The sequence below is a fragment of the Dama dama genome, chromosome 9 (genome assembly GCF_033118175.1).
Source record: "Dama dama isolate Ldn47 chromosome 9, ASM3311817v1, whole genome shotgun sequence".
Classification (NCBI taxonomy): domain Eukaryota; kingdom Metazoa; phylum Chordata; class Mammalia; order Artiodactyla; family Cervidae; genus Dama; species Dama dama.
This window is the reverse complement of record NC_083689.1, coordinates 9,152,976-9,174,905: the sequence shown is the minus strand read 5'-3', so window position 1 is coordinate 9,174,905 and position 21,930 is coordinate 9,152,976. Positions and strand designations below refer to the sequence as shown.

Here is a 21,930-nt window from a genome sequence, read left to right as displayed (position 1 = left end):
TTGCACAAACAATAAAGCAGATAAATATCTAGTTGCAGCTTTGGTGAGTGCTTTGCAGGAAATAAAACTGGAAAAAGTAGGAGAGAAAGGTTTCCTGTCCCCAGCCTTAGGTTTCCCCTAACCAATGTCACCATCGCTGGGCTGACTGGGCATTCCCACTCCTTCCCACCCTCTCTCTCAAATACACAGAAGAGGAAAATATTTTCTCACCTCTACTCCACTGTGCACAAAACCTTTGGAGCCAGCCAAGTCCCTTTTGGCCTCAATGTGCAGCCCCCACCCCTTCCAGGACCCTTATAAATGTTGCCTGGCCTCCAACAGAGCCCGAGACCCACTGAAAAGTTTCTGCAGTCTGGGCCTCTTCTGTTACAGCCTGCAGACAGAGTCATGGTTCTACTTTTCCCAGCAGCCATCACCCAGACTCTTCTCAGCACTGACTGCTGTCTGGCTCCGGAGGTTCCAATATTTGTAAAAGATCCAAGCCACACTACATGCTTTCACACCATCCTGTCTTTGTTCCTGTGATCCCTTCAGCCCTGAATGATTGTCAGCACCCAGAAAACTCCTAATCCTACCTCAAAACTCCATCCAAGGAACTTCCCAGGTGGTCTAGTGGCTAAGACTCCACATTCCGAACGCAGGGGGCCTGTGTTCAGCTCCTGGTTGGGGAACTAAATCCCACATGCCACAACTAAGAGTTTGCATGCCGCAACTAAGATTCTACGTGCTGCAACTAAGATTTTGCATGCTGCACCGAAGATTGAAGATTCCATGCACTGCAGCTAAGACTTGGCAGAGCTGCTCTGGCCACCAGGCTCCCTATGGGACACAGCAGTGAGCACACGCTTGGAAGCAGGGCTCACCATCTTGGACCACCAGTGTCCCCCACATGGGCCCCTGCATCTGGAGAACCTGCATACTGACCTCCCCAACCCCCAAGATCTATCCCACAAAGATGCTTGGAAATGGGCTTTTCAAGACCCCAGCTAGGAAATCAGGAGACGATTCCTGAAGAGTCTGCCTCCTTTTTCTTCTTATTCTTAACAAAACGTGCGCACTAAAGCTGCTCTTTCTTTCTTTCTTTCTTTTTTTTTTTTTTTTTAATATTTATTCATTTGGCTACGCTGGGTCTTAGTTGCAGCATGCAGAATCTAGTTCTCTGACCAGGGATCTAACCCAGACCCCCTGCATTGGGAGCACGGAGTCTTAGCCACAGGACCACAGAGAAGTCCCAAAGCTTCCATTTCTTTAAAAAAAAAAAAAAAAAAAAAACTCCATCCAGATGTACCTGCTTCCTGGCCTTGAAAAGTCTTCATACCCAATTCTTCAGGTTCCTCCAGCCTTCAGTCTTTCCTCCCTCTAGCACAACACTGTTTCCTTCAGGGCTGGGAGTGTCTGTGTTGGACTCTACTTCATTATCCAAGGCTAGGCAGGGACTGAGTATTTTCTGGATCCTCAGAATACAGGCCAAACCCTGAAAGGGTGGCTAGAGTTTACTAAATAATTTTTTAAATTGTTGGTTGAACTATAAGAATGTATAAGAATCCTCACCAGCATTAACTTTTCAATGAATGAAGGCAAGAGAGCATGGGAGTAATAATACAGTTTACCCACAGATAACCCTCAGTTTATCAAGGGCTTAAAATGGGCCAAGTGTTATAAGGAATTAACCCTGCAGGATTCATAAGGTTAAACCACTTGCTCAAGGACAGTCAGCTAGGATGTGACAGCTGGAATTTTAACTCAGATATGTCTGTTTCTTGGGCCCTCAAAGAGTATTCCATGTGCCCAAAGGCATGTGTGTATCTCTCAAGCTCTTAGCAACCATAAGAGACAGATGCTGTGTTACCTAGACTCACAGTTAACAAATTGAGACCCTGAAAAATTAGACATGTAATACAGAGCATCACATGATAAGACCTCAATAACTAATGATACTTGCTAACACTTACCTAGGGCTTCCCTGGTGTCTCAGAGTAAAGAATCCACCTGTCAATGCAGCAGACATGGGTTTGATCCCCGGGTTGGGAAGATCCCCTGGAGAAGGAAATGGCAACTCACTCTAGTATCCTTGCCTGGGAAATTCCATGGACAGAGGGGCTTGGTGGGCTACAATCTATGGGGTTGCAAAAGACTCAGACACCATTTAGTGACTAAACAACAACACTTGTCTAGCAATTTCTATTTGCTCTACTCTTTCATGTGTTTAACTTGGGTTATCTAACTTAAGAATGCATCCTATCTCAGTATAAATCATGGTTTTTGGTATAGACACAAGGGGACAGATAATAGAACTAAAAATAGATGTGTGTATGCATGGGTTTTTAGACATACATGTATTTCCTAACTCTGACTGATGAGAGAGTTTCTAAGCAATACCACCTGGGTAGCAGCAACACCTAGATCTTGGTGTCTAAATACCATTCTCCAAGAAAAGGAACCAGGCTCCTTGGAGAAAAGACTGATAGCAGGGATATTCCAAAGTAAGCACAGAAAATCTTGTGGTGCCAAAAGTAAGGAATTACTCACAGAAACACTGAAACATATTAAACGGACGCAGGAACTAACTTAAAGGGCCAGCAAAATAAATAATATAGAAATTAATTATAAGCCACAAAAAAAATACTCATGACTTCATGGTGATATAAATACTTGAATAAATACATAATTGAGAAGAATGGACAGCTCTTGTTTACAATAGAATTACATTAAAAGGCACCTTTATGCAAACAACCATAGTAATAATTATTGCTGCCAGGAGCGATGGATGACTGCTAAAACTAAAAGGCAAAAAATATGTTAAAAACAAAACAACAACAAAAAACAACTAAAAAGCCAAGGGTATTCATATGGTCTCTTAAGTATCCCCCCCCCCATAGGATACTTATTAATTGCAAAAAATAGTTACTTGACAGTTGAGAAATAAGAAGATACTGCCTTAAGTAAGTAATCGAAGTCAACATCACCAACAATGAGACACAGCAACATCCCAGTGCCTCCTGATAGAGGATGCATTGAGAAGGACACTATGTCACTTTTGTGGGGTTCCTGCCCAAGTGGCTTAACTTTGGTCTAAATGTGAGAAAATATTAAAGAAGTCCATAATCATAGTTATTCCAACAAAACCAGTGGCTCTTTAGTTCTTCTTCTCTTTCTGCCATAAGGGTGGTGTCATCTGCATATCTGAAGTTATTGATGTTTCTCCTGGCAATCTTGATTCCAGCTTGTGCTTTATCCAGCCTGGCATTTCGAATAATGTACTCTGCACGTAAGTTAAAATAAACAGGGTGACAATATACAGCCTTGACATACTCATTTCCCAATTTGGAACCAGTCTGTTGTCCCATGTGTGGTTCTAACTGTTGCTTCTTGACCTGAATACAAGTTTCTCAGGAGGCAGGTAAGTTGGTCTGGTATTCCCATCTGTAAGAGTATTCCACACTTTATTGTGATCCACACAGTCAAAGGCTTTAGTGTAGTTGATGAAGCAGAAGTAGATGCTTTTCGGGAGTTCTCTTGCTTTTCTATGATCCAGCGGATTTAGGCAATTTGATCTCTGGTTCCTCTGCCTTTTCTAAATCCAGCTTGAACATCTGGAAGTTCTCGGGTCATGTACTGTTGAAGCCTGGCTTGGAGAATTTTGAGCATTTCTTCGCTAGCATGTGAGATGAGAGCAATTGTGCGGTAGTTTGAGCATTCTTTGGCATTGCCTTTCTTTGGAATGAAAACTGACCTTTTCCAGTCCTGTGGCCACTGCTGAGTATTCCAAATTTGCTGGCATATTGAGTGCAGCACTTCCACAGCATCATATTTTAGGATTTGAAATAGCTCAGCTGGAATTCCATCACCTCCATGAGCTTTGCTCACAGTGATGCTTCCTTAAGACCCACTTGACTTAGCAGTTCAGAATGTCTGGCTCTAGGTGAGTGATCACACTATCGTGGTTATCTGGTCATTAAGGTCTTTTTTGGGTACAGTTCTTCTGTGTATTCTTGCCACCTCCTCTTAATATCTTCTGCTTCTGTTAGGTCCATACCATTTCTGTCCTTTATTGTGCCCATCTTTGCATGAAATGTTCCCTTGGTATCTCTAATTTTCTTGACGATATCTCTAGTCTTTCCCAGTCTATTGTTTTCCTCTATTTCTTTGCATTGATCACTGAGGAAGGCTTTCTTATCTCTCTTTGCTATCCCTTGGAACTCTGCCTTCAGCTAGGTATATCTTTCCTTTTCTACTTTGCCTTTTGCTTCTCTTCTTTTCTCAACTATTTGTAAGGCCTCCTCAGACAACCATTTTGCCTTTTTGCATTTCTTCTTCTTGGGAATGGTTTTGATCACCACCTCCTGTAACAGTGTCATGAACCTCCATCCATCATTCTTCAGGCACAGGAACTTAGAGACTACAAAATGGCCTGGGTTTCCTAAGAAGGAAGCTAAGATAATTCTTTGATAGACAAGATTACATTATTCCTACAAGTTTCCCCTCTTTTATGATATATTTTTACTCTTTCAATCAGTTAGCATGAGATGGCTCTCATGTTCTGATGTGTCTAATAGTAAGAGACTGTTCTGGTAGGGTTTCTGCAGACTGTTTATTTTTTTATTTTTATTTTTCGATCTTAGGTAATTTTATTTTTATTTATTTTTTATTTTTATTTTTTTTATTAGTTGGAGGCTAATTACTTCACAACATTTCAGTGGGTTTTGTCATACATTGACATGAATCAGCCATAGAGTTACACGTATTCCCCATCCTGATCCCCCCTCCCACCTCCCTCTCCACCCGATTCCTCTGGGTCTTCCCAGTGCACCAGGCCCGAGCACTTGTCTCATGCATCCCACCTGGGCTGGTGATCTGTTTCACCATAGATAATATACATGCTGTTCTTTCGAAACATCCCACCCTCACCTTCTCCCACAGAGTCCAAAAGTCTGTTCTGTACATCTGTGTCTCTTTTTCTGTTTTGCATATAGGGTTATCATTACCATCTTTCTAAATTCCATATAATGTGTTAGTATGCTGTAATGTTCTTTATCTGTCTGGCTTACTTCACTCTGTATAATGGGCTCCAGTTTCATCCATCTCATTAGAACTGATTCAAATGAATTCTTTTTAACGTCTGAATAATATTCCATGGTGTATATGTACCACAGCTTCCTTATCCATTCATCTGCTGATGGGCATCTAGGTTGCTTCCATGTTCTGGCTATTATAAACAGTGCTTCTGCAGACTGTTTAGTAAGGACAGTTTCTATTGATCTTAAGAGAAGACCTCTAATACAAGGGATTATACAATATCACATTAGGGCCATTCCTTCAAATACAAAATTAGGGAGGTCAGGACAGAGATCATTATTATACCTTTCCATTTGCCCCCCCCCGCCCCCCCGCCCCAACCATTGTTCCACCAGACTGGAGAAAGGATCATTTTCCCTGAGTTTTTAGCCAGCTTATTAGCCAAGGTGGTCAGCCCTTGCAGGGCTCTTGTTATTCTGCCATCAGGGGTGGTGGTGTTGGGTATGAAAGTACAACACTGACCTCCTGTCATAACACATGCTCCCCCTTTCCTGCCAGGATCATGTCTAAGGCAGTCGGTTCTCCCAGCTGGTCATCTTACTGGTTGAGTCTAATTGTTCTGCTAATCCTTGACAGTGTCTCTAGGATAGCTGACAAAACTCTGCTGGTTATAATAAATGTAGTTTATCCAATCCACATTTTTACTGATGGTGGACCACTAGAATAATATTGATTCAAATTCTGATATCTGGTTTCTAGCCTTGAATTCATTAGGGGCATCCCTGGGAACTCTAACTGAGTCCATGTAAACATGTGGATCACATGACCCACCATGCCTGGTGACATCTCTCTCGCGTCTATGTCTGGTTTGTACTGGGGTTGAGTCGGGGTAGAAATCCCAGAGTGAAACGGACAGCCAATTGAACTAAAGTGCGAGTTCCACTGCAGTCAGCCGGAAGAACCCCAAGCAGTGGTTCTCCACAGTACCACCAGACATCCATCTGGGTCATCAACAATGCAGATGGATTGCTGCTCTCAAAGGACTGGCTTTCTCTGCACCCAGATACATTGCCCAGGAATGCTAATTGCTCCCCCACAGACAGAGGCACGAGGTGTAATTAGTGTCATGGAATGGGGGTCAGACAGTCTTTGGGGGCCTATTGGAACCTTTCACAGTCAGGAACAACAGTGACTAGGTCTTACAGGATTTATTGCCCCAGGCTGTATTGTCCTGAAAGAGGGATATCGTGCATCCCACGCCCATAGGGTCTGAAGTCCATCCAAGTGGGAATGGTACCACCTGGGCTTCCGGCCTACCTGCAGCAAAGTGTAACAACTGCTCTTGTTTAAAGCTTGGACAGAATATCTAATCCATTCCACCCAGGCATTTGTTTTCCCATATCCAGTCTCCATCTCTATGGTTTGGTGTAAATCCTTCCCCTCTACCATGGTGACCTTAGTAGGGTCATTGGGAACTGGGGGTTGAATTGGTTCAGAAGTTTTGCATCTGTGGCACTAATTAGGAGGTAATTTTTAACAAGTGTAATAGCTAATCTGTCCCAGATATGTCTGCCCCTAGTCCACACCAGGGCTTCCCTGGTGGCTCAGGCGGTAAAGAATCTGCCTGCAATCCCTGGGTTGGGAAGATCCCCTGGAGGAGGCCATAGCAACCCACTACAGTGTTCTTGCCTGGAGAATCCCCACGAACAGAGGAGCCTGGCGGGCTATGGTCCATGGGGTTGCAAAGAGTCAGACACGACTAAGCAACTAAGCGCGGTACAGTCCATACCAACGCTCAAGAGATGGACTGGTTTTCCCTGGTTTTATCATTAACAGGATGGGTTATGTTGTAGATTCCCACAATCATCTCCGGGTACTCCCCTTGTCAGGGGTAATCTATCTTTTACTTGCGCTAGGGTGGGAGCTGCTTTATGTGGCTCAGCCATGTAACCCCCATACTGGGTAATCCACCATACTTCGGCCCAACTAGAGCAGAGGCGTTGGTGTGGATCATTTCTTGACATGCCCCATATTGCTTCAGGACAAAGGTACTTATGTTCTATAGATAGCTGTGTAGGTCATCACAAGGTAACACCTGGCAAGCATCAGATTTCACAGGTCACATTAATGTGACCACCTGCTCGTGGTCACATTAATAATTAAGTTGACCACGTAAGGGCTGCCCCCAACAATCTGCATCTTGGTATACAGAATGACCAAGAAGGGTATTAAAGTCTTTTCAGAGTCAGCTGTGTAGGATTGGGATGTTGGACCACAGCCCATTGTTCCTCTTGGTTAGGGGATTTAGTCCCTTTGACTTGCATGTAATGAGTCCAACCTTTCTCTGCAGTGCTAACAGCTGTTTCAGTCGTGAGCAGCATCTGGAAAGGTCCTTCCCAGGGTGGTTCAAGTTTGTCTTCCTTCCAGGTCTTTATCAGGATATGATCACCGGGCTGAAGAAGATGCACTGGAAATCCGAGGGGTGGATCCTGACACAACAGGCCCTGCAACCTAAGAGAAGACAGAGGAGAGGAGAGGCCAAGGATATAGTTTCTCAGAAATTGGTCTTTAGTTTCCATGGTTGACACGTCAGCAGTTTGACCCAAATATGGTAACCCGTACAGCGTCTCATATGGGGATCATCGAATATCCTTACGAGGGGCAGTTCTGATTCTGAGAAGAGCAATTAGGAGGCACTTGGTCCAGGGAAGTTCGGTTTCTAACATTAATTTAGTTATTTGTTTCTTTAGTGTCTGGTTTATTCATTCTACCTTTCCTTAGGAAGTTATTCTCATTTTATCCCCAGACTTTTTGTAAGTTCCTTAACAGGAGTAGAAATAAAATGACTTCCGTTATTTGAATCTATGTTCTCAGTTAATCCAAACCAGGGAATTATGACCTCTAATAGTGTCTTAGTTACGTTGCTAACCATGGTAGTTGACAGCAGGATGGCTTCAATCCCATTAGTTAAATAGCCTACAATTACTAAGAGGCACCTGAGGCGACCAGCTTGAGGCATCCTCCATATAGTCGACTTGGATACTCTGAAATGGCCTCAGACGCAGGTTCTTCCCCACCGAGGGCTGTTTTTTTAACACTAGTTTATGTACCTTCCTGCAAGTAATACAACTTTCATTCACCTGTTTAGTTATGGTATATATACCTTTGTTTTCCATAAACTCTTTAGGCAGAGTCACACAGGGCATGTGGGTCCCAATGACTTCCTCTATGTAACTTGAGTTAACAGTTCTCTCATAATCAGTTTTGAAAGCATCTCTTTTCTGTCAGGTAGAAGCCATTTCCCTTCAGAGGTTTTAGAGGCTCTCACCTTGGCCAATTGTTCTTCTTCCCAGGGTTTGAAAACCAGGGTGATGGAAGGAGGAGGGTGGATGGGGGTAAGATGGAAATTCGGGGCCTCTGACCTGAGGGCCATCTCCTTAGCAACTCCATCTGCCAGTCTGTTTCTCTGTGTCTCCATAGAATAGCCCTGTTGGTGTCCAGGTATATGTACTACTGCTATTCCCTTGGGTAACAGTAAGCTTTCCAGCACCTGGGTGATTAACTCTTTATGAATTAGGTCCCATCCCTTGCTATTAATAAGGCCACATTCAGTGCAAATCTTTCTGAAGGTATGTACCACTCCAAAGCCATATTGAGAGTCTGTGTAGATGGTCTCCTCTTTTCTTTCAGGCATTTTAAGGCTTGGATAAGGACGAATAATTCACATATCTGGGCAGACTAACTGTCTGGTAATCTTTCTGATTTGATAACTGTGGATCGCTCCCCATCTATAATAGAGTACCCATTGTGTCTTTTCCCTTCCAGCACTGGGAGGAGCCATCTACAGAGAGCTGAAACCCTGTGGATAAAGGAGTTTCCTTGAGGTCAGGTCGAACTTTAGTCTGGTCATCTATGAGATCTATACAGTGATGTTCCACAAGACCCCGTGTTTCATCTCTGGTCAAGAGTTCGGCTGGGTTTAGACAGCTGTCAGTAGTGAGGACTAGCTCATGTCTTTCTAATAGGATAGCTTCATACTTCAGTATCCTGGAATCAGTTAGCCACCTTCCTACCTTCTGATGGAGAATTGCCCTACACTGATGTGGTGTGCTGACAATCACTGCCCCACCAAATGTCCATTTTCTACTTTCCTCAGTTAATATAGCTATGAAAAGCTATGACCAACCTATGACCAACCAGCAGCATATTAAAAAGCAGAGACATTACTTCGCCAACAAAGGTCCATCTAGTCAAAGCTGTGCTTTTCCCAGTAGTCGTATGGATGTAAGGGTTGGACTTTAAAGAAAGCTGAGCACCGAAGAATTGATATTTTTGATCTGTGGTGTTGGAGAAGACTCTTGAGAGTCCCTTGGACTGCAAGGAGATCAAACCAGTCCATCCTAAAGGAGATCAGTCCTGAGTATTCATTGGAAGGACTGATACTGAAGCTGAAACTCCAATACTTTGGCCACCTGATGTGCAGAACTGACTCCTTGGAAAAGACCCTGATGCTGGGAAAGATTGAAGGTGGGAGAAGGGGATGACAGAGGACGAGATGGTTGGATGGCATCACCGACTCAATGGACCTGAGTTTGAGTAAACTCCGGGAGCTGGTGATGGACAGGGAGGCCTGGCGTGCTGTAGTCCATGGGGTCACAAGGAGTCGGACACGACTGAGCGACTGAACTGAACTGATTCCTAGTTTAGTCATTAGGTCTCGGCCTAGGAGATTAGTCCCCACCTTGGGCACAAAGAGAAATTCTGTCTGAGTCTGCCTAATCTTATACTTGAGTTTCTTTAAAGATGAACATTGAAACCTTCCCCTTTTACCCCTGAGACTAACAAATGCACACTGGCCAGAGGTAGGTAAGGAGGGTGACATGTCAGAGAGGAACGCGCCACTCCAGAGTCGGTCAGGAAGGTGACCTCTTCTTTCTCAGGTCCTACCTCTAAATTTATCAAGAGCTGTTGGTAGGACCCTTCAATGTAAAAGAGCCCCTGACCACCCCCCCCCTTCCTCATCAAAGGTCATGAGAGGTATGACTTTTTCTTTTTTCCTTCACTGAGGACAAAAGCATCCCTCTTGAAATGTCCCTCCTTCCCACATCTGTAGCACTTGATTTCCCCTTTTCCCCTTAACAGCCCCTGGATCCTCCTTCCATTAAATCTTCCTGGAGGTGGTCTTTGTTTTTGATTCTTGGGGCCACCTCTTCCCTGAGTGACCTGTTCTGTGATGGTAAGCATAATCTTAGTTTTCTGTTTCTGCTTTTCTTCATCCCTCCGTACATATACCTTCTGGGCTTCTCTTAATAATTATTCTAAACTTTTATCTTTCCAATTGTCTAATTTCTGGAATTTCTTAGAAATATATGGCCAACTATTAGTTACAAAATGAATTTTAACATACGTTGGCCAAGAGGATCATCTAAATTCGATCCAGAGTATTTTCTTATTTGGTCTTTCAACCTGTTCGGCTGGCCCTTCATCTTTTCCTTGCTGTATGTCAAAGGACTTAGTAATGTTTGGAATCAGGGAACTCTCTGATCCCTTTTTTTTTTTTTCAAATTGCTTCACATTTATATAGCATTTTACAGTTTAGAAAGCATAGTTGCTTGTGGTAATCTTACACTCTTTCCTATTACAAAATTATATTTTGCTCCAGTATCTTGTTTGATGTATCTTTTTACCCTCTCTCTTTCTCCTAATCCCTCCCTTTTCTTTTCTCTTTCTTAGGTATTTCTCTGGTATAAAAATTTAGTGTGAGAGTTCCAAATGAGTCATTTTTCTGTTTCCCTAGCTTGGGGTTTACTCTTCATTCTGGGTCCACTGTTTGTGGTTGAAAGTTCTGTCTCTGAACCTGAGGTGGAGATAGGTAAGGCGAAGACAGAATGATGTTCCATACACAAAGGAATATTACCCTGGTCACTACAGACTGACTCTCTCTCCCTGCTCTTTCCCTCACTTCCCTAGCCTCCATGGGCAATATAGTATCTGTCTCTTCTCCCGTCCTCTTTCCTTCCCTCCTCTCCCCTCTGCTTCCCTCCCTTCTCCTCTCCTCTCCTCCCTCCCTCCTCTCTTCCTTCCGTTCTCCCTCCCTTCTTCCTTTCTTTTTCTTTCTCTGTTTCCCTCTCTCTTTTTTTTTTTATTTTTATTTTTTATTAGTTGGAGGCTAATTACTTCACATCTGATCCCTTTTATAATTAGGTCCCTGAGATCTCTCGTATGACCTTATGTTCAGGACTGTTATTATTCCATTGTGGTTCTTGGTTAGGAAATTTTACTTCAGCTGCTAAGACATTTGAGCCAGCTAAGTGTTCCCTTTCCCAAGTGGCCATCACTGTTCTCCAAATCATTGATCTTTCCTCTCTGGAAAACAGAATGCCTAAAATAGATACAAGCTCAGCCCACTTGAAAATTTGAGGGTCTAAAAATTGATCTAACTGGTTTGTGACCCCAGGGGGATTCTCTAATAAGGGCTTTAGTTCTTTCTTCAATCCTCAAACCTCAGAGCTGGTAACAGGGAGGGTGCGGGGCGAGGCGGGGGTGGGGGGGTGAGGGGGGTGGGGGGGGTGCGGTGTTCACAAATCCAATTCCCCTTCCTCCTAGGGGACCCTCTTGGAGGGGTTAGAGGGCCTAAGGTTCCTCTCTTTCAGGAGGGAAGGGTAAATTTTGAATTTCCTTTTTACATTGTTCTGTGTCCTTCCTCAACAGAGGAAGGGAGGGATACAGTGCTGGAGAAGGTCCGAGGCCATGGCGGCCAGCTTGGGTTCTCTCTCTTCTGTTCTTATTTCCTCTCCTGCGGCAGTGTAGGCTATTTCCGCAGCAGTTTAGGCTATTCCTGGGGCAGTTGAGGCTGTAGGCCTCCTGAGTTATAAGGAGAGGCAAACAGTCGAGAGAATCCCACTTACTATTTTCAAAACTTCTCCTTGTCTTTACCTAGTTCCATCTTTAAGGGGAATAGAACCACCAGCCCCTTTCTCCAGCAAAGAGCATAATCTATTTCTTCCTGGGCAACTGGACTCTTGTCATCAACATACTGTACAAGCAATTGGCAGATCCAATCTTCATCGGACCCAAACTTAGGCCAAAATACTGATGGTTTGAATATAGGTTCTTGAGTCCAAAAGAAACAGCAATACTCTATCATCTGTTGTTTCTTTTTCCCTTTCATCCCCAATATTGGAGCGTGCATCCTAGGGGACTGTCTGGGGGAACCTTGTTGTTGGTCTTTCTCCCCTTGGAATCCTTCCGGCCTAAAGAAGATTCTTATTGTCCATCCCTATTGTCTGATTGTGTGCACTTGACTTGAGGCTCAACCCCCCTTTTCTTTCTTCGGAGGTTTCTTGCACTCTTCCTGAGTTACTTCGACTCTCTGGCCATTTCCCTCAAGGGAAAAATATCTCAGAAGAGAGGATATTTTGCTCTTAGCTTCTTAGCTACTGGCAGGTCGGTATAAGCCCCGGATTAGGTCAGAAAAGACTGCCTTATGCCATATGAAATCACCAAAGGATATTAACGGAACTATGGATCAGGACTCCACACTCGCTTCCACACACAGGTCTCATGCACACAAGACAGCCTCTGGGATGACCCGGCCACCAAGGAAATAGTTTGTCACCTCTTGTGACGTTTATTAGGGCTTTCCAGGTGGCGCTGGTGGTAAAGAACCCACATGCCAATGCAGGAGACATGAGACGCCGGTTGGATCCCTGGAGGAGGGCATAGCAACCCAGTCCAGTATTCTTCCCTGGAGAATCCCCATGGACAGAGGAGTCTGGAGGCCTACACAGTCCATAGGGTCGCACAGAGTCAGACACGACTGAAGCGACTTAGCACGCACGTGACGTTTCTTACCTTGGTCCCTGCACGGAGTAACCTGGTCGCCTATGTGCCTGCTTGGGCCCCTCCCCTGCGTGCCGAAGGACTTCCGACCCGGAGTCCGCTGTCAACCCAAGGGATAGCAGACTTCCCCACCCTGGATGCCACCATAGGGAGACGGTGAGACGCATCTCGGGGGTGGGTGGGGGGGGGTGGTGGGGAGGGGCGTCCATTCGACCCCTCCAGGTGACATGGATCCCAGACGAGCCCCCAAATTGTTGAAAATGTCTTCCGCCGGCGCTGCGCGCTTTGAAAATGGATTGGCAAGGCAAACTTCACTTTTGCAGAAGGATGCACAACCAACAAGTGTGACCGGCCAGCACACCGAGTGGGAAGCCAGCTCTGTTTTATCGGCTAATTCGAGGGAAGGGCGAGAACAGTGAAACAGCTAGGTGGGGGAGGGGTCGCCATGTGCAGTTTGTTTATACAGGAATTTACAGACTACAAAAAGGCATGATTTTCCTAAGAAGGAAGCTGATTATATCCTTTTATTGAAAAGGTTACGTTATTCCTACATCCCTTCCCGGTTCTGGGCCGCCGCGGAGTTCAGCTTTTGCAAACTACGCCGGCGCGAGATGGACTGTTCGATTGGCTATTTGTTGCGATGAGCCGGCAAATAGAAGCTACATGTAAGCCCCACCCCTTCCTGCCACGCCTCCACTCACGCAAGTCGGCCCTGGGCACGTCGCCGCCACGCGCGCGCTCGTACGCAGGGTGCGTGGTGACGTTACGGCGGCGCGGGCGCCATCCCGGAAGCGCGAGCAAGGCCGCCAGATGTGCAGGTGCTGCTGCCACCGACGCCCGGGCCGAGTTCAGGGTGGGGCTGGGGACGCAGGGGCCTCTGGGGATGCAGGCCGGGTTGGGCGCGGTCCCCGGGCTGTCGTGGGGTGGGGCGCGCCGCTGGCAACATCTGGGCACCCCTCCTGCGCACAGGCCTCAGTTTCCCTGTCTGCGCAGTGGATGCGCGGGTGGCGCTGTGGGCCGGATCCGGATCCGGGGCGCGAGAGTTGGGGCCTCTTGTATTCAGGCTGTGCCTTGTCACCAAAACCGGGCGTTGGCCTGCTTGGGCCTCAGTTTCCCGGTTTCACAAGGGCGGGGCATGAGGGGGTTGGGGAGCCCCGCCCCACTCGCGGGTTTTGCTGAGCTTGGGCGGCCTATTTAAATTCTGTTAAAAGACCTGGGTGGAGTAGCTGCCCCTCCCCGCCCTGGTGTGTGACCTTGGGCAATGGAGCCCACCCCTGTGTTGCCCTCGGAGGTGGTAGTGTCTGCCCAGTAGGGGGAATTGGGGATTAAATGAAGTGCTATACAAGTGTTTGTTCTTATTTTTGGAAGCACTGGGGAGGCCATCCTTAGATTCCTTCACGCTGCCCTCGGAGAAACTCCCTGCCCAGAACCCAGCGCCTCTTATCACTGTTGGTTTCAGTCCCCACAAACAGCATAGTGAGATTCTAATTCTTTGTTATTCCTGCTTTATGGATGACAGATCTAGGAGGTGAGATGACTTTCCCAAGGTCACACAGCCTCCCTCTCTCCCTCTCTGAGTTTTCCCCATAAATATATTTGGAGCAGGACCAGAGCCTATGCTGGGTTATTTCCACCCTGTATATAAGCCAGACTGTGGCTCAGATGGTAAAACGTCTGCCTACAATGTGGGAGACCCTGGTTCAATCCCCAGGTCAGGAAGATCCTCTGGAGAAGGAAATGGCACCCCACTCCAGTACTCTTGCCTGGAAAATCCCATGGACGGAGGAGCCTGGTAGGCTACAGACATGACTGAGCAATATCACTTTCTTTCACTTTCCTCCAAGAGGCAGCTGGTGGGAGAGTGTGCCTTGAATCCCTCAGCCCTCACATCTGGGAGCCAGAGATAGGAAAGAGCCCTGCTTTGAAGCAGAACCATTTTCCACAGGTCCAAATGCTGTACCTGCCAGGCTCTAGCTGCAGGCGTCCCACCACACGACTCTGTCCTTTGAGAGCCCAGTGTCCCCTTTATACATAATCTTCTTTGGAAATGTGGAGGGTGTTGGTGTCCATACCTGGCACGTAGTAGGAGCTCAGTAAGCATGGTGATTGGAGCTGGGGGGGGGGGGGTGGTGGGGGGGGGGGTGGTGATATTTCATCAGGTGTGACAGTTTATCTCTGGACAGCACATGGGGGCTGCAAACCAATAGCCAGATTCAGCACTAAGAGAAATGTACTCTTGGCCTCAATGGGGTAAATGTTAGTTGCTGACATTTGTAAATGAGGTGATTTCACAGGGACAAGAAATCCATGTTTCAGTTTTTCCTTTTTTTTTTCTGGAAAGAAACACAAGTCTGGCAGGAATCAGGGACTGTAAGAAGCAGCTGTCCTGTCAGAGGTAGATACTGAACATCCAAGTCACATTTGTGGATCCTATGGGCCGTGGGCATTTGAGTTGTGACCCATGGTTACTGGTTGTGTGTCAATGGCCCAGTACCTCAGTCTCTGAGCATCATTTTCCTCATACATAAATAAGGATGGTAACAGTTGCTGGTGCTTGAAATTGGTGTCTTGTTTAGCATAGAGTAGATGCTCAATAAAGAGGAGGGTAGACGTGGACTCTGAAAGCCCTTCCTCATCCTGTGCGTGAATCTTAACCAGTTGCAAGTGGGCTTTTCTGTTGGCCATTAAATGTGCTGACCCCAGAGCCAAGCTATGTCAGGATTCTGGGTTTTTCCTGAGTGTCATTAGGAGGGCCAGTGCTGAAGCCGTGGGCCCTACTGCCCTAGCATGGTCTCGGAAGTCCCCAGCTGCTGGGATGTAATCTGTGTGCCAGAGAAGCTGGGAGCTGCAGAGCCATCTGGATTGTTGGGGCTCACTGCCTGGCTTTAAGTTGCTAATAGAAGTCTAGCTTCAGAGCTGAGTTTGAAAGTTTCTGTTTTGCTCTCAGCAAATTAAATTCTGGCAATCCCTTGCTGTGAGCTGGGTTCTGGGCTTGGCTCTGGAGAAAGCAGCAGGCCAGAAAGACATGCCTTTGTTCTGCTGCAGTTGACATTGTGGGGGTGACCGGCAAATGGGTCACCTGATAACTAAAATAATTTCAGGAAGAGATGAGACAGTGGAACCATTTAAAAAGGTGAAGTGATGAGAGTGCCCAGAGTGGGGGTAGTCATCAAAGAGCCTCTTGGGAGAGAAGGCATTGGAGGGGGTAATGATTTGAGGGACAGCCATGTATATTCTCCCAGCGGGGATGGCAGGTGCAGAGGCAGGGGATATGGGAGGAGGGTGGCAGATCTATGCAGGAGGAAGTTGCCTGTGACTTTAGGCACATGGGAGTTGGGGGTGTGGAGGTAGAAGGGGTGATGGGATTCTGATGTGCTTGGGTACAAGTTATAAATATGAACTCCAGTGATTCTCAAAACACTCCTGAATTTCTGGGATGACAAAGCTGAGGCTCAGGTGGCATGACCCGCTTCATGTGGCTTGCAGGGTTCCCAGACCCTCTTATCCATCCCACCTCCCCCACTTCCTGATGCAAACCGACAATTCTTTATTCCTGCCTGTTTCAGGCAGCGGAGGAGGAGGAAGAGATGGACCCCCCGGACTCGGCCTCGAGGGTCTTCTGTAGCCGCATCCTGAGCATGGTGAATGCGGACGATGTCAGCGCCATCATCCTGGCCCAGAAGAACATGTGAGTGAGGCCAAGGGCCCTGGGGCCCCGGCGTGGGAAGGAATCCACTTGCTGGCCAACATTCTTGCCCTGCCCGCCTCTACCCTGGTCCCACACTGGTGATAAAATGAAGGAAGTGAGCAAATCTTCTGGCTGGCTCCAAAGTGAATTCCTTCCTTGCCTGGAGGCGAGGCCCTGGCACTGGCAGCGGGGCTCTGGGACAGTTTTGCAGCTGTGGACAGTTTGGCGGGGGCCGCAGCAGCTCCTACCCCGAGGCCTGTGGTGGGGAGACCTGGGTTGGGGGGGAGGATAAGGAAGGGGCTATGGGATTTAAGGGAGCCATGGCTCACTTCCTGTCGGGCGCCTGTTCTCACAGCCTAGGCTGTCTCTGCAGTGCATGTGGGGTCACTTGGAAGGGCTGGGAATGCCCTTTGCCCTCTTTGGGACTTGGCACTGTAGCCACCACAACTTCCCCCTAATTCCAGCATGCTCTCTGATACAATCTGGGGGTGGAATCAGTCTCCTGGGGCTTTATTTTTGTGTCTTTAAGCTAAAAGTTCTTCATTCCATTTATGGCACAGCATGGACCCGATACCTTACCTTTCTCGTCCTGTGACAAGGGTGCTGGATCTGCCTGGGTCTCAGCACCACCCATCTCCCTCCTGGGTCTTAAGGTCAGATTCAGACCTAGCCCTGGGGGAACTCCCAGGCTGAGAGGAGACAAAATCAGACTTGAACCTTCCTGGCCTCAGGGTATCAGGACTGGACCAGAGAAAGAACCTGGGGAAACAGGAGAGTCAAAGAGTCTGCTTGAGGGAGAGGGTGAAGGCTACATGAGAAGGGCACCCTTGAGGAGGGTTTTGAAAGTTGAATAGGAGTTTGCTAGCTGTCTCAGACACCAGGTAGAGCTCCACAGGACACGGGAATGATGTACACCGAGGTCACGGAACAGGAAAAGGCCTAGCAGGATCAGTTGGCAGGGCCCTGGAGGCTGAGCAGAGGAGTCGGTGCCCTTTTTCTGCTGCCAGGCTGGACCGCTTTGAAAAGACCAACGAGATGCTGCTCAACTTCAACAACCTGTCAAGTGCCCGCCTGCAGCAGATGAACGAGCGCTTCTTGCACCACACAAGGACCCTGGTGGAGATGAAGCGGGACTTGGACAGTATCTTCCGCAGGATCAGGTGGGTGGTCCCTCTCCAGCCTCCGCCTCCCACTCCATGCCTCGGGTTCCTCTTCTTTTCCATGAGGGCCGTCCTCTCCACATAGCAGGGTGGGAGACTCAGATTGTTTGTTTTACAAGGCTTCATCGCACACTTAATATTGGAGGACTGAAAACCTTAGAGTTTCTGAACTTAAGTTTTATTTCTTTTTGAACATGCAATATAGCACTGGACCCATAATGCAAAAGGTAGGCAGGAGCAGACAGTGAAAGGCTAGCCTCCTGTCTGCCTTGGCCTCCACCCAGTTCCCCAGGTCTTCTCTCAAGAGGAAAATGAGATTCCCGGATTTTGTGGGTCCTTCTCGAGCTGGTTTCCACGAGGACAGGGAAAGACAGTGTCCAAGTCCCCAGTCACACAGAACACTTGACAATCCCCACCCCCCGCCCTGGAGCTCACATCACCGCTGCTGCTGCTAACAGCTGGGGCGCCTGGCCCTGGAACCAGCTACGGCGGTATTTCTGGCCGACCATGCCGCTTCCTCTATTTCAGGAGCAGCCACGTCTGCTGGCAAAGTAGGTGCTGCAGATTGAGGGCAACAGGTTGGAGCAAGCTCTATGCAGAAATCATGAAACAGGCCAGATAAATCCTGTGTAAGAGGGCATCTTTTCTGGGGCACCTCACCAGGCTGCCCACCCATGTGTGGTGTTGCAGGGATGGGGCTAGAGCAGGAACCCCAAAGGCTGACATGTATGTGTCACTCAGTGAAAGTGAAAGTGTTGGTCAGCCAGTCATGTCCGACTCTTTGCAACCCCGTGGACTGTAGCCCGCCAGGCTGCTCTGTCCATGGAATTCTCCAGGCCAAAATACTGGAGTAGGTTGCCATTTCCTTCTCCAGGGGATCTTCCCGACCCAGGGATAGAACCTGAGTCTCCCACATTGCAGGTAGATTCTTTACTGTCTAAGCCACCAGGGAAAGTTCTGATGTCCCTCAGGAAGGAGATAAGTGTGTCTGCCCAGGCAGGGACGCAGTAGCAGTGGTACTTTGCGGGGAGGAATTGGGGGATGGTGCTGGCTGACCAGAGTCAAGGGTGAGAGACTGCTCTGAAGACCCTTTTGTAACTCTTTGTAAACAGAACTGCATTGAAAAAAGTGAAAATCTCAGTTGCTCAGTTGTGTCAGACTCTTTGCGACCCCAGGGACTGTAGCCCGCCAGGCTCCTCGTCCATGGGATTTCCCAGGCGAGGATACTGGAGTGGGTAGCCGTTCCCTTCTCCAGGGGATCTTCCCAACCCGGGTCTCCTGCATTGCAGGCGGGTTCTTTACCATCTGAGTCACCAGGGAAGCCCAAACAGAACTGCATTACTTCAGGTACAAAGAAAAAGCCAACAGTTAAAAAAGGGAAACAGGTGCCTCTCTGTGAACTTCAGTTTAATGAGTGCCGGTGTTTGGGGCGTGGACAGGCAGGCCCTCCCGGCCCCCTATACAGACATCCTCGCCCCAGATGGAAAGACAGGCTGGGACACGTCCCCCAGAGGAGTGGCTGTTGAGGTGAGGGGAAGGGGAGCTTCCTGGAAGGTGGTCCTGGTGGAAGAGGGTGAGACATGAGGCCTGACAGGCAGGGCCCAGCCCCAGCCCTGAGGACACACGGAGGCTGGGTGACAGGAGGGCAGCTACCATCCATCGCAGGGTCGAGGTCCGCGGGCTGAGCGCCAGGCCCTGCTCCAGCCTGGGAGCAGGGTCCGGCTGGCAGTGAGCGCGAGGCTCTGGCCTGCAGCGGGCCCAGCTGTCTCCTCAGCAGGCTCAGCCCTATGTTCCTTGCCTTCCCCCACAGGACACTGAAAGGGAAGCTGGCCAGACAGCACCCGGAGGCCTTCAGCCGTAAGTGTCACCCATAACTCCTGCATCCCACTTGCGGGCTCTGTACCCTTCGATGTCCGTGCCCTCAGCCCAGGGCTGGCTTCTGGAATGCACCCCACGGGCTGACACCAGGCCCAGGCCCTGGTGGGTCGTGGGTCCAGAGACGTGGGGCAGGGGTCTGGCCTGGTCTTCTTGGCAACGTGCAGAGCAGGTGTTGAGATCAGAATCTCCTCTTTTGGCAGAGGTCCTAACAACGGGATGTTCATGAGGATGACACTCCTTAGCCCAGTGAGTGTCATGTACCCACTATGAGGCAGGCTGTTACCCGTAGCCACCTGTGAGGTGGGGGCTGTGGCAGTGACTTGGCAGAGGAAGCACAGCATCGTCCATGCTGAGCCTCACTTTACCCAGTCTGCTGAATGGGCCAACAGCTCCCCACCCAGGGCTGCTGAAACCACAGGCACAAAGGCAGTGCCATCATCTCCCAGTTTATAGAGCAGGGAGCTGAGGCACAAGCAGGCGAGGGGCCAGGCCCAGGTGACACAGTCAAGAGGGCAGAGCCAGGCTCAGGCTCACCGCCCAGGGCCCATATAGGCCAGACCCTGGAGAACCTGAGTCCTTACCTCACTTCACCTTAGAGGGAGGCCTCTTACCTGCCCAGGCCTCAGTTTCCTCCTCTGTAAAGTGAACAAAGTCTTGTCCTGTGGGGTGGAGGTAGCTGTCAGGGGTCATGGGCCCAATTCATCCCTCGGCACAGTGCCCAATGATGACAGTGACTCAGCCAGCTCTTGGGTCTCCTTCCCCCAGACATCCCAGAGGCATCCCTCCTGGAGGACGAAGATGAAGACCCCATCCCGCCTAGCACCACCACCACCATTGCCACTTCGGAACAGAGCACAGGCTCGTGTGACACCAGCCCTGACACCGTCTCCCCCTCCCTCAGCCCAGGCTTCGAGGACCTGTCCCATGTCCGGCCTGGTTCCCCCGCCATCAACGGTCGCAGCCATACAGATGACGAGGAGATGCCGGGCGAGTAGCCCCGCTCCCAGGAGCTCCGAGCGGGTCTCAGGGCAGCAGCAGCATCGCTCCCCAGATGTCTGAAGTGGCGGCTGAGAACCCTGCCCCGAGACACTCAGCTTTGCCACCCTAGTCTGTCATTTAGGGCTTGCCGAGGGGACAAGGCTCCCTCCCTAGAATTCCTGGGGATCTTTCATTCCTGCTCCTTCCTGAGAACATCTCTCTTCTGTGGATCCCTGTATCAGACTGGGGATGACCAGTCCATCTGGAGTTGGGCTGAGCACAGGGAGCTTTTCCAGAGTCAGGCCTTAGGTCTACTCTGAACAACACTTAAAGCTTCCCAGAGATCAGAGCCAGATGTCCCCTACCCCAGCCCCCTGGTCAGAACCCCCTCAAGACAGTCAAGCACTGTCATATCCAAGTTCACCGAGCCCACCCCTGCGCCTACTAATTCTGGTCTTCTTGCCCCTTCCTCTAATGAAAGTACTGAATCCTTTCTCCATTCATTATCTCAAGGAGGTTTCTGAAACAGATGTAGAAGGCTCAAGACAGAGATTAGCCATCCACTCAGCCCCAAGCCTGGTTGGGCCGTTTCTCTGACCGGAGGTGTAGACCTCTAGGGCCTAACAAGCCTCTCCTTGGGCCTTTGTGGAGCAAGCCGAGCAACCTTGGAAAACAGAGTTAAGTGGAATATTTTTGTACCCGATGTTTACAGATGCTGTTGGGAAGCTATCAATAAAGAGACTCTGTTACTAAAAAGGGGAGGGTGTAACTAGCAGTGACTTCCTTCCACCCTTGGGCGCAGCATCCCAAAACAGGGACAGGTGCTGCATGTGGGACAGCCTGGTTATGGATCGCCAGGCACCACTGGCCTAGAAAGAGATGTGGCTGCTCTGCGTGGGAGTCCCCAGTGGTGACAACCGTAATGACCCCACTTCCTATCACCACAGAAGCCTTCCCACTGCTTGCACATCATTTCCTTACTTCCTTGAATAATTCCTCTAAATCTCAGCCACAAAATGGGCTCCTCAGGGAGCTAGACGGGGTCCCATTCCCCATCAGACACGGTCACAGATTCCCCTCATCTTTGACACAGAGTCCCCTCATCTTTGAAGCACTTTCCATTCTGTTATTAAAGGTCTCTTCCCAGACTTCAGTGTGTCTGCATTTGCCTGGTCCATAGGGGGCGCCGGGAAGTGGTCAGTGAAGTAAGAAGGTACGCTGATCAATGGCTCCACTGTGAAGAAGCCGCCTGCAGTGCAAATGTGGGTTCGATCCCTGGGTCAGGAAGATCCCTTGGAGGACAGCATGGCAATCCACTCCAGTATTCCTGCCTGGAAAATCCCATGGACAGAGGGGTCTGGCAGGCTA

General features: G+C 48.7%; 1 protein-coding gene across 4 annotated transcripts; it reads left to right on the top strand.

The window, feature by feature from the left end:
• The first annotated feature begins 12,723 nt into the window (after positions 1 to 12,723).
• KXD1 (KxDL motif containing 1) lies at positions 12,724 to 21,331 on the top strand. 4 transcript variants are annotated; one of them, XM_061149796.1, is made up of 6 exons: positions 12,724 to 13,014; positions 13,394 to 13,523; positions 16,425 to 16,546; positions 17,554 to 17,706; positions 19,517 to 19,563; positions 20,350 to 21,331. In XM_061149796.1, the coding sequence occupies exons 3-6, from the start codon at positions 16,446 to 16,448 to the stop codon at positions 20,577 to 20,579; spliced, it is 531 nt and encodes a 176-aa protein (XP_061005779.1). In that variant the 5' UTR covers positions 12,724 to 13,014; positions 13,394 to 13,523; positions 16,425 to 16,445; the 3' UTR covers positions 20,580 to 21,331. The 4 variants fall into 4 exon arrangements, with proteins under 4 accessions (XP_061005779.1, XP_061005781.1, XP_061005778.1 ...); XM_061149798.1 differs by lacking the exon at positions 13,394 to 13,523; XM_061149795.1 differs by lacking the exons at positions 12,724 to 13,014; positions 13,394 to 13,523 and adding an exon at positions 13,561 to 13,676.
• Positions 21,332 to 21,930: the final 599 nt, after the last annotated feature.